The sequence below is a fragment of the Cicer arietinum genome, chromosome 3, assembly GCF_000331145.2.
Source record: "Cicer arietinum cultivar CDC Frontier isolate Library 1 chromosome 3, Cicar.CDCFrontier_v2.0, whole genome shotgun sequence".
Taxonomy (NCBI): domain Eukaryota; kingdom Viridiplantae; phylum Streptophyta; class Magnoliopsida; order Fabales; family Fabaceae; genus Cicer; species Cicer arietinum.
Window position 1 is genome coordinate 74,341,936 of NC_021162.2, and position 12,697 is coordinate 74,354,632.

At 28.0% G+C, this 12,697-nt stretch overlaps 1 protein-coding gene across 1 annotated transcript; it reads right to left on the reverse strand.

Annotated features, from left to right (window-relative positions):
• Positions 1-821: 821 nt before the first annotated feature.
• Positions 822-4,326, reverse strand: LOC101507581 (calmodulin-binding protein 60 B-like). The gene is made up of 8 exons (XM_004494478.4): positions 4,148-4,326; positions 3,958-4,036; positions 3,671-3,717; positions 3,043-3,530; positions 2,645-2,805; positions 2,234-2,437; positions 1,966-2,083; positions 822-1,462 (listed from the first exon to the last, which is right to left on the reverse strand). The coding sequence occupies exons 1-8, from the start codon at positions 4,249-4,251 to the stop codon at positions 1,071-1,073; spliced, it is 1,593 nt and encodes a 530-aa protein (XP_004494535.1). The 5' UTR covers positions 4,252-4,326; the 3' UTR covers positions 822-1,070.
• Positions 4,327-12,697: the final 8,371 nt, after the last annotated feature.

Sequence of the window (12,697 nt, forward strand, 5' to 3'; positions counted from 1 at the left end):
AATACAATTTAGCTGATTAATTTTGTCTGAGTAAGGATTTAGTTGTCAGAGTATCTATAACTAAATACAATTTAGTTGTCGTGACCTCTTTCTCAGTTTAACTTTTTCAAACAACATTTCTTTCGTTGAAGTGATTTAGTTGACGACAAAAAAAACTTTGACATAGTTTTTCACATTAAAGCTTTGCACAAGGAAATGAACATGAAAGAACGAGAAGGACCCACACTTAGACTAAAAGAATGCAAAAAGATGGTATGAAATACATTATTTTATAGAATTAAAAATGTATGGTGTCTATATTCTTATATCTGTGAAAATAAATTGATTGATACTCGTTCAATAAAAACAAGAAGAAAGAACATGTATTCTTTTAAATTGAACTCGTCAAATCAATACCAAACAAATAATTGTCTAAACGATAAGAATTAATAGGGTTGTAAAATTCTATTTAAAAGAGTTTCGTCAATCATTATTATTCAGATAATTTTTAAACACGAATCTATCGTAGAACATATGTTGTATTGGTCTATCGAAATATCAATCGTGGTCCAAATGGTCCAACTAGTAACATTTAGAGTTTCCAAAAATTGATTATCTTATAATTTCCTCTGGATTTTCAACTCCACTTCATATGTTTCAAGTTTGAATAAGAGATAAAGTAATATTACTTGATAATTGAAGAGAGAAAATTACTGAATAACCTCATCTTTTATTAAATATATTGTTAAGAACTATAGAGAATGGGTTTTTATATATAAAGAAAATTCAAAAGCTAATTACATAAAAGAAATAGAAAGAGAATATAGGTAGGATAACTAGTTTAGCTAAACTTAATAAGACTAAATCAAAATATAATACAACTATCTTCCAAATAGTAAATATCACTAGATTTTGAATTATCAAATGATTTTTTCAATAGTAAATATCAATTGAATTGTATTATCCATCTCGTTCCAAGTGAAAGGAGTTCTAATAGTCCAATCTTTAATCGAGAGGTCAATAAAATCTGATTAATGATTATTTCAATTAAGATTCAAACTTGCGAACATAAAATATGAAACAAGAAGAGGCTAATAGTTGAAACAAAACAAATTAGCATTCCTCCTAGCAGCTGCATCCCTTTTCACTGATATGACCCATTTGATAGCAACCAGAAATTTACACCACACTGCTTTTGGTTTCTCATTGCTTGATATATTAAAACGAGTGCTACACGCTGCTCCATCAGAAAAACCAAATAAAACATTATTTTCTAGCCCCCACTTTGTATTAAGAAGATATTCATTTATGAGAGTCTCTGTCAAATAACCATCTTCAATGTACATTTCACCTTCCACATTATTCTTTTGTGGTGTTTCTCTTATGTTTGGCACTGGATCATCATAGATTTGACAATTATGCATTCCTTCATATGAAGTAGAGGTACTTGGTTGACCATAGCCTGACCTTATTTCTTTTGGACCTGCCCAAAATATATAAAGTATTGAACATTAAGAGCGGGATTGGCGAAAAGAGGAAAAGAGTTGTATAACACGGATTTAACTTTTATACACTGTTAATGTAAATGTTTTTTTACACAATAGGTTAATCACAATTATCGGACGTTTGATTTTAACCATAACTATTTTTAAAGTCATACATATAAGTGATTGTGATTTATCGTCAGAGTAAAACGTTTTACAATGAGAGTGTATATCAATAAATCATACATTTGAGACAAGAAAGTTTAGTAAATGACATAGAAAGATTTGTCTAAGTTTGGTAATGTATTTGCATATGGAATAATATTGATATTGTGGTAGTAATACTCATGCCATGACATAAAAAGAATAACATAAAATACTATTAGTTACTAGTACAAATAGAAAAATAAACCATGGGCCTTTTTTTACTTGAATTGAATAATTTAAGCTATACTCATTTGACAATATCTATCTTATGTAGAGATATCAATAAGTTGCAGACCTTGAACTGCTGATTTTAGACATGCTTCTAGGCTTATGGAGTTCAACAAAGTCTCATCAATTGATACAAATTTATCCACATTTTTGTAAGCATCCTGCTTCACAACTTCTACCAAATTCTGCAGAGAGAAAAGAAACCTGCTCATTAATATGAAATCACTAATTTAATAAAAAATAATAATGTGACAAAAAAAGTTTTCCCTTAAATCTATTTCACAGTATATTTTGAATAAGGTATATGAATGTATATATATACTAATATAATATACCTTCAAGCTAGGGGTGAGAGTGTCTGGTAAGTAGTAATTTTGTTCATCAAATGTCACTGCCACAAGTTTGTAGATGGAATTGAATATCAGCATCATTGGTTGCTCACTTGCAAGATAGCTGTAAAGCTTGTAATCATCTATAACACACAATTTCGCGTGTTCAATAATCGCTGACCAAGACTTCTTCTGAATTTTCCCAAACTTCTACATCTCGAAACCAAAATATCCGATTAATAAAGTACGCTCCTCTAAAATGATTAATTCACTTTAAAAACTAAAGATGAGAAAAACAATTGTTGATATTGTGTAATTTGTAACAAAGCATAGACTTATTCAAATACCAACCATTGATTTTCTCGGTCACATCTAAAACTTAAAAGAAGCTAAATTAAAAAAGAAACAATTTTTTACCTCATATAATGAAGATTCATTTACTATGAGTAACTGCAAGAGATCCTTAACAGTGTGAATTCTGTGGGAAGAGAGACGCTTGTGGAATTTTCCTTTTTTAGCAATTTTCTTCAAACGCCAAACATCATCATTCAAGAATGGAGGGGAATGTTTCTCGTAGGCTTAAATGACAAAAATTACATGTCAGTTTTTATGTTATACCATAAGACATATATCACAATGAAAAACATAACATAAGAACAATATTTATTATGTACTCTAGACCCAAAAAAATCAAAATTTATTATGTACTAGTTTTGGAAAATAGGCAATAAAAACTGTAACTAAACAATTAAAGATTAAAGTGAGTTTGACATAATCACCATAGCCATTTTAACAAAAGATGCGCTTAGACTTACACTCTCCTCGGATATCTTTGACCATAAAAGGTTGACTTCTACCCTCCTTAACATTTTCTCCATTTTGCATAGCTTTGACTCCTAACCTAAACTTTCTTCCTCTTACCCATCTTGAGTTATCAGTTATGATAATTTTAGAGATGCAAGCAACACCATTTTTAAGAGTAATGAACCTCTCTCCAACCAAAAGTGGCTGTTTACCATCTCTTCCACTTAAGATATTTGCATTGAATTCAATTTCAGTCCAATCCTCATTGCCACAAGATCCAAACTCACCTTTGAGGGCACAAATCTCTATCTTCATTGAGGAAAAGGGACCATCATTGACTATTGAATGAGATCTAACATCAAATAGAGCAATCTGAAGAGGTGGTCCATCTTTTGCTATTATATTAGACTGAGTAAAAACTGTTTCAGGCAACTTGTTATTAACAAAACATAATTCTAAGGGTCTGGCTCCAGATATGCCACCCTCATTAACCTTTGCTCTGCATTAAATTCGTCAACAACAAAAAAACAAACATTGAAAAACTATAATGATGTTGAATACATTAAATATGTACTATATTTAATTTCATTATGGTAACTATTATTAATTAATCATGTGTAATACACATGTAGAACATACCTTGAAATTTGGTGCTCTTGGACTTTTCTTTCCACCACATCTCTAACCTATTTTAGGAAGATAAATTAATCAATTAACTGTGATTCAAAACAAATTAATAACATTATTTCCTTAAAAATCCTTAGTAAAAAAATCACATCATTTATTATTATCATATAAATGATCCATTAATGATCTAAATCCAATATAAACCCACTCAAATCAAATGCTAATCAATTACAAAATTAAAAAATAGACAGAAAAGATAACAATCCTTTCACAAAGATAATAAACACATTAATTCTTACCACTCCTCGGATGAAAGTTTCAAGGAAGGAATTGTAATCATTGGCTACTAGAGTGTTGTTTATCACATTTCTAAGGCCACTGCACAATAACAGAGAAGATTAAATTTAGAGTGGTTAATTAAATACAACTTAACCAAAGACCAAAAAGTAAGTATACAAGTAATAATATATAGTATAATAATATACATACCTTATTGATGGTTGTTTTGTAACACCAAGACTCCATTTAGACCCATTAATACGAATTTCACTGGTGCCTATATGCTCCTTGCTAGATTTCCTATTTGATACCATCCAATGAAATTAAAATTTCTCTTTCCAAGATTTAAGAATATATGCTTTCTCAACTAAATGGTACCAGGAATTAATAAGTATATATACACGAGCAATTCAATAAGAATAAGTGACTCATATTCATAATGTCAACCAACACATGCAAACCATTCGTTGACTAAAATGCTACCGTAACAAGCGAGGATTCAAGGAAGATTCCTCTGCAGTGCACTAATAGGACACGTTAATTAATCTCAGGAAATCATATCATATTTTCGTATAAAAATTCCCAGAAAGTACATATAATCATTAAAATAGTGCTACTTCTAGATAACTTAAATTAAAAGAATCTTTAATTTTTCCAATATCACTTAATAAATTAGAGTAGTAACTATATTTGTTAGATATTATTGAAGTTAATTATCAACTGTTATAAGTTGATTAATATTAACTATAAATTATTTAAGATTTGTTAATTCGATTGTAGGTCATGTTATCAAGTGTCATTTTCTAAAAATACTTATTAGCTAATGAAATAAGAAAACAAACAAAAAATATTTTCTTTTAAATATCTATGCATTAAATATATAACTTTCAAAAAAATGTTTCATCTTTTAATCTTCTAATAAATGTCTCAAGAGTATTTATTAATATTTTATTTATTATATATATATAAAGTGTAAAAATATATTGTATATTAATTGTAATTAATTTTTTTATTGAATTAAATTATAAATAATTCTTTTTTCTTTTTTTTGCTCTCGCACTCTCCTTAACAATATTAGGAGTTAGTAGTAGTATTGACTATTGACCACTAGTGTTACAAGGTCCAAATTCAAGATAAGTACTAACTAAACGCGTCGTTAACCCGTTATATAACTAATTACTATTAATACATACTTAGTGACGATAAACAATTGGAAAACACATGCTGACACTTTTTATAGTCAAATGTCTATTTTTTCACTAAATACGCGTTTAGAGGAAAATCACATTATCACAAATCACAACATAACGCAAGCTGATGTAACTCACTCTCTTTTTCTATTGATTTGATTGAGACACATTGATTACGACGTGTTTAGTTGGGGAAAATGGACAGAGATTCATTTTACGAGACAAAATATATTTGTTAAATTGTGAGACAGAATATGTAGTTTCTTTTTTTTATATAAATAAATATTAGTAATTTTTTTTCTTTTATTATAATGGATCATAAATATTATCATAATTAATTAATATAATTGTAAAATTTTGTGTTTGAATTCGAAACAAGACGTTCAACCTAACCAAATCGACATTTTTCATTTAAGTTAAAATTTAAAGATAAATATTAGTAGTTAGTTAAGTTATCATCTGTATATTTAGTATGTTGGTCATTTAACTCATTCTCTGTTAGGATGTGATACACTAATGTTTTGACATTTCTTTTCTGTTGGGGTTCTCTTATAGGTCCAATATTAGGTTCAATCTCCTCCTAGTTGGTTTTCTATGTTGAGCTATTATTTTTTGAGAAGATTGTTTTTTTAGTTTCAAATATAATTGATTATGTTGCAAGCAGTTAGAAGTATTTGCTCAACTTGGCTCATATAACTATCCAACACTATATACAAAGGGAATCCTATACTACATCCATAGTGATCTATGGGGTCCAACCAATATAACTAGCCAACCTATAACTTTTGATGAAGCAATTAAAAGTGAAGAAATTTAAAAATAGATATGACTAAGGCGTTAAGTTCTCTTGAGAATAATGACATTTGGGTCATTGTCACTTAACCTAAAGGAGCAAATATCATTGGAAGAAAATTGATATTCAAGAAAAATGAGGGAGTTCTAGAAATTGAAGTTCCAAGATACAAAGCAAGACTGGTTGCAAAAGACTACACACAAAGAGAAGGGATAGATTGTGATGAGATATTTTCTCCATTAGTTAAACATGTTGGAACCAAGTTGGTTTTATACTTAGAATTTTGATTTCAACAAAAGTATTTTATGAGAACAGTATATTTGACATCACAGAGTATGAAAGAAGATTCATAGTTTTTAAGATAATCTAAAATAATATTTGATTCAAATTTTTAATTGAAGAAAATCTTTGACCAAGTTGAAAAAAAGATATGGTCATGATTTGACGAATATATGATCAACATCTTATCAACACTAAGATATGAATTATTTACAAGAAGATTTGATCAATATTTATCTACAAGAAGATATGAATTATTTACAAGAAGATTTGATCAAGATTTACCACAAGAAGATATGAATTATTTACAAGAAGATTTGATCAAGATTTATGATATGAAGTTATGAATTATTTACAAAAATATGTTAATTATTTACAAGAATATATGATCAATGATTGTTTACAAGAAGAAGCACTCACACGAAGATACATTTATTATTTGCAAATATATGACTCAGATGTTGTCAAAGGACAAAATATTGAATTGGACTTAATCATATTCCTACTTGCGAAAGTCCAAGAATCAGTCCAACACTATGTTTCTGCCCAAATCAAAGCAAACAATAGGAAAAAAGTTTCATCTGAATAATTTGCGAAAGCAATCTTAACAAAATATGAACAATATCAATATGAAGAACATACAAACTCAATGTGAACAAAATATGAACAACATCAATCTAAACAAATCACGAACTCTAGAAGAATTGCTCATATTGCATTCATAAATAAAGAAATACAGATAAAGAACATATTATCAAAAAGCATCACGTTCATAATAATATTTGAATAAGATCATTGTTGACCAATCTAGGAATGAATATATAATTCATAATTAATCAAGGACTAAACTGAAGCCCTAATTTTATGTATAAACAGATACTCAAGGTTGAAGAAAAAGAACGTCGAAAATCAGAAAGGAGTAGAAAAAATCAAGCTCAAAATTTCAAATTCATCTTAGAGTTCAAAAAGAGAAACACTTATTCGATTGAGGAATATTTTCTAAGTGCTTTTCTTAGAGTGTGATAGTCATTGTTATAATCAGTTTGTTAGAAGCCACTACTCAAGTTGTAAATCTTTTTATTCAAACCCGATAATGGTGTTAGTGTGCCTTCAACAATCTAGGGTTGTCAGATTGTGTGGATAAGACATGACTGGTAGAGTAAATGTGTGTGCGTGTTCCTCAAAAATTTGAGATTGTCAGACTGTTTGAGAAAACAGGTTTTGAGGGTCAGGTGATTTATAATTCAAGTTGTTGAATTAGTTGATTAAATCCTTCTGAGTGAAGGAACTGAATGTAATGTAGCCAAGTTAGTGATGATAAATTACTTGTGTCACTTTATTCCTACACTCCTTAGTTTTGTTATTGCTTTTACTCTACGTAAATCATTAAGTTTGAACTGGTTTAATCGAATAATAAAAAATTTATCAACTTAGTCAAACGCAATTCAACCTCTTTCCTGTGTTTGCACCTTCAAAATACTCATCAATTAGGATCCTAATCTATGTGGTTGCACATTTTGACATGTAATTGGAGCAAATGGATGTCAAAATAACTTTTCTACATGGAGACTTGAATGAGACCATTCTCATGAAACTACCAAGTGATTTGGATGTTCAAGGTATGAAAGATTGGGTGTGCCATCTAAGAAGATCACTATATGGACTTAAGCAATCAGATATGCAATGGTACGTAAGATTTGACTCCTTCATGCTAAAACACAAGTATGTTAGAAACAATTATGATTGTTGTGTCTATTTCAAACAACTTACTTGTAATACATTCATCTATCTTTTGCTATATGTGGATGATATGTTGTTAGCCTGTAAGGATATGAATCATATTGATTTGCTGAAAGGTCAATTGAAGGAGAAATTTGAAATGAAAGATCTTGGTCCAACCACGAGAATTCAAGGAAAAAATATCATTCGGAATAGAGACAATAGCAATCGAAATTGAGACAATAGCAAGATAGTTGTCTCACATAAAAGTTATGTAAGTAAGGTAGTGAAAAAGTTTAATATGAACAATGCTAAACTTACAGATATTTCCTTAACTTCTTATTTTAAACTCCTTTCAGCTACCTCAGAAAAATAAAAATAAAAAAATGAGAAATGTTTCTTATACTAGGGCAATCGAAAGCATATAGAACATTTAATGAAAGGTATACTAGTGCAATTGGAAGCATATAAAACATTTAGTTAAAGGTATTGAATGTTCTTTAAACAAGTGTTAACAACAACAACATTCATTATTTCAACGTTTAGTTAAAACCTGCACAACTCAAAGGAGTGTTTAGTGTAATTGATTTATTTGATTCTTTCGGTAAATTAAGAGGATATATATACTTGTATTTAAGTGCAATAATTATGCTCAACATTGTATTGTTATTAATTATGTATTTGATCTTAAGACTATACAAATTTTTTTTTTCATAATAACGAATTTAATTTATTTGTCTATTTTTCTCTTTCTACAGTATGTGACATTAATTAAATATTTATATCCTAAAATTATATTAGCGGTGATATTCATTTATTTTAAGAAATAGGTAAGATATCCGGCGCATAAAACCCACTTTCTCTTGAATTGGGCAAACACTACTTATATAATTTTTATTAAAAAAATCAGTTAATTTGTACTAATAGTACTTTTTCTTATAAATATGTACTAGTAGTATAGTAACAAACAAACACCACCAGACATTAATTAGGAAAAATTATTTTTTGAAGGAAAAATTATTTTTTGAAGGAAAAATTAATTAATAAGTTTGAGTCTCTACATGTGTGAAATTATGATACTTGTTGCAAAATGTCAAGGAAATGGGCTACGAAACTTGGATATCTACTGTACGCCGTTCATTTTATATATAAACTTAATTCATATACACAGTAAAAAGGATTTTTTACAATATTAATCTCGTGATGTGCTAAGTGACAATTAATGAATTAAACGCTTAATTATTATTTATTTATATATATCTTGAGCAAATCTAACTAAACGGCCACGATAATGGATATGGAATAAGTGTCTAGTTGCACATTTTGTTGTGATTTTCATAACATTTTATGTAGTATGTGGAGTTGCACATCCAATAATGCGATGTTCATTATTCTTCAATTTTTTATTACAAACTTTTATATGTCAAATTTACCTATATAAATCTTATACTTCATTTGCATTAATTCTCATCAAATAAAGCACAAGTCATTTATCTTTTAAGTTTAGTTTAATTGACATATTTTGATATTGTTAGATTGAATGTCTTATCTGAATTTGAATATAAGACCCTACAATTGTATGAGTTAATTATGATAAAATTTATTATATATTTTAAAATAAATAAAAAACACAACTCATTTGATTTTTCGTGTAATAGATCTCATTGTGTTTTCTAAAAAAATATATGCAATACAACGGTTTTGTTAAGTGTAAAAGAAAAACTTATATGCAATACAACGGTTTTGTTAAGTGTAAAAGAAAAACTTATGTTCAAATTATTTGTTGCTCTGCCTTCATTGTTATAATATATTATGAAATATTTCAAAATATGTTAATATTAACATTTTCAAATACTTTTTTTTAATGAAAATGTCTTCAAAAACCTAAGAACATGTGGCACTTATATTATGGTCAAGCTATAATTAGGTAGATCGAGGTTTAAATTGAGAGCTAATTATTTCCTAACAACACGTATCACGGCTAATTAAGTCGAAACACGAAATAAATCATAGCATGTTGGTGATTATGAGGTGTATGTCTCATTTTCATTCTTATTTCAGGTTATAGAAGATGTTTCTTTCTTTAACCATTGTTTCATTTTTCTCCTCAAAACACATATATAAAACATTCTTAATATTGTAGACCTTTGAATTTCAATTTCCCCTCTTCCTCTCTCTTCCACTGCCTTAGGCAGATAAAAGGGAAGAGAGAGAGATGAGAGGGAAAAAAGATAATTAAACACAACGAAAAAATATAGCTATAACAACAAAAATTTATAGGGGTAAAAGATGGAGGGACTCCAACACCAGCTAGGTCAATCAGCTGGTACCAACCTACATGACACGAATGCCAGAAACAACAAAAATTTGTCGGTTGGGAGGAGTTTTAACTCTCCATCTTTACACTCTAATTATAATTATTATACATCTCGAGAACGTTCTGTGGTCAAAACAAAGAGTACTTCATGGTGGAATGATCCAGAGAGAAAGAGAAAGAGAAGAGTGGCTAATTACAAATTTTATACGGCTGAAGGTAAGTTCAAACATTCTGTGAAAAAAGGGTTGCGTTGGTTGAAGATCAAATGCATCAAGATCGTAAACAATCTCTAGAGCAATATATATCCAAATAATGCATATATATGGGATGAGATGGAATGAGAGATTCATCATTATATATCTTTGGCATCTTTGTCTATTATATATATTAAGATATATATGATGACTCTTCGCACAAAAATTAGAAGAAATTAATTTTATGCATTCTAATGATGTTAAACTTGTATCTTCTTTTTGTAGCATTTTCACCCTTTTTTTAATTAGTTGCTACGTTTTGTAACATTAATTGTGATATGTTTCAACTTGATGAACCCTTAAGCTTTGGTATATATCCACATAAGTGAGCATTCGCGTCGTAGTTTTATGAAATGTTTAACACTTTCCTTTTAAAATTACAGTGGTGTTGGTCTTTAGACACAAGATTGTCAATGTAAATACTGAACAAACACACCAAAATATCTCACAATATTGAGACTGAACACTAAAGAATATGAGAACCATTTCAATTTTGATGACCATGCTTATATTAATAATAATAATAATAATAATAATAATAATAATAATAATAATAATAATAATAACAACAACAACAACAATAACGACAATAACAACAACAATAATGATAACTCGTTTAAATCCTAAGATATGTAGTGTGTGATATTAAAATCAGGTCACTAACGTAACAAACACACAAGCTTTTTTAAAACGGAATATAAAAAAGATAAAAAAAAAAAAACTTAAATACCTTATTTGTTACAAAGAAATAACCAAAAAGATGGCTGAACAATTTCGACTAAATTTTATAATAGTTGTATTGAATTTTTTTAATATTTGTTTTGAATTTATTTTTTAGAAAAACCAAATTTTATTCATTAACATAAGCTAGCACAAGACATGCTAACAATATGTAGATACAAACTAAATTGGACATATATAAAAAGAAAAACTAAATTCTACATTTACATTTTGACGTTTAATTCTAAGTCTTTTTACGAGAGTCCTAAGGTACTTTTGTGATTTGGAGAGGAACATATAGATTGTAGTTACAAGGAGGTCTTTGATACTACTGCTATAGCAAATTCTGAAATAATTCAATTAGTTTGAGTCATAGAGATAATATTATATACTATTTATAAGTGTAATTTTTGCTCCTTTATCACATTAATGAAATTAGTCATTATTATAAAAATCAAACTTTTTAGTACTTAAATTGTCACATTTATTATAGTTTTTCTTTCAATCTAGAATTTTTATGACTTTTGACTCAGTACTTGAAATTTATTATTCAATTTACAATTTTAAAGAGAACAATATTTTTAATACAAAAAAGTCGTCATTTTTTAAATTATAAATTATAATGTTTGAAGTAAAAATTATGAATTTCGATTAAAATTATAATAAATATGATAATTGATAGACTAAAAAGTACAATTATTTTTATTTTAAAACTGTAATATAACTTTTAAAATGTGAAACTAAAAGTGCAATTAATTTTTAAAACTATAATATGACTTTACATTTTGAACAATGTCAAATTTTTTTTTTTTTTTGTAAACAGTCAAACTTAATCATTGAAAAACTTATCTCTTATATTAATGTGCATTAGAATCTTCACAAATAAAATAATTTTATATTTTTAAGTGGGAACAATACTTAGTTATTAGTGATTTTACATGCTCTCATTGTTTGTTCAATATAGATTGCTTTTTCACAAAGGAATAGCATGATTGCTTGTTTTCCAAATAACTCGTGCCTATTTGACAAAATCCAACCCATTGCACTATCTCCAGCCAAATCTTTGAAAATATTGGACATTAAAACAAACAAGTGTTGTACCAATTTAATTAATATTGCCACAACCTTCAGTACCAAATTGTTTATTTTATTCTATTATTTGAGTTTAAGCAGATTTAATTTGGTCCTTCAAATTATTAAGAGGATTTACAATAAACTGTTTCTTTATATACATTATATCAAATAGGCACGATTACGCTAGAGTCATAAACATAATGCTTATAGAGAATTATGTTTATAGAAATATCCTCTCTTCACATTTTTACGTAACTTTTTTTAAGTTGTGGTTGGAGATAATATTTATGATTAAAAATTTATAAAATCAGTGAAGTGCACATGCTAGATTTATTTAAACACTTAAATTGGAGAGTTATATTGTAAATGTTACAAGATGGAGTTTAACATCTAATCAAAGAATATATATATATA

Coding starts and splice junctions, on each gene's coding strand:
- LOC101507581 (XM_004494478.4), bottom strand. CDS start 4,251: ATGGTATCAAATAGGAAATCTAGCAAGGAGCATATAGGCACCAGTGAA. Junction 2,806..3,042: donor CAAAGATATCCGAGGAGAGT/GTAAGTCTAAGC, acceptor TTGTCATTTAAG/CCTACGAGAAACATTCCCCT. Junction 2,438..2,644: donor ATGAATCTTCATTATATGAG/GTAAAAAATTGT, acceptor TTCGAGATGTAG/AAGTTTGGGAAAATTCAGAA.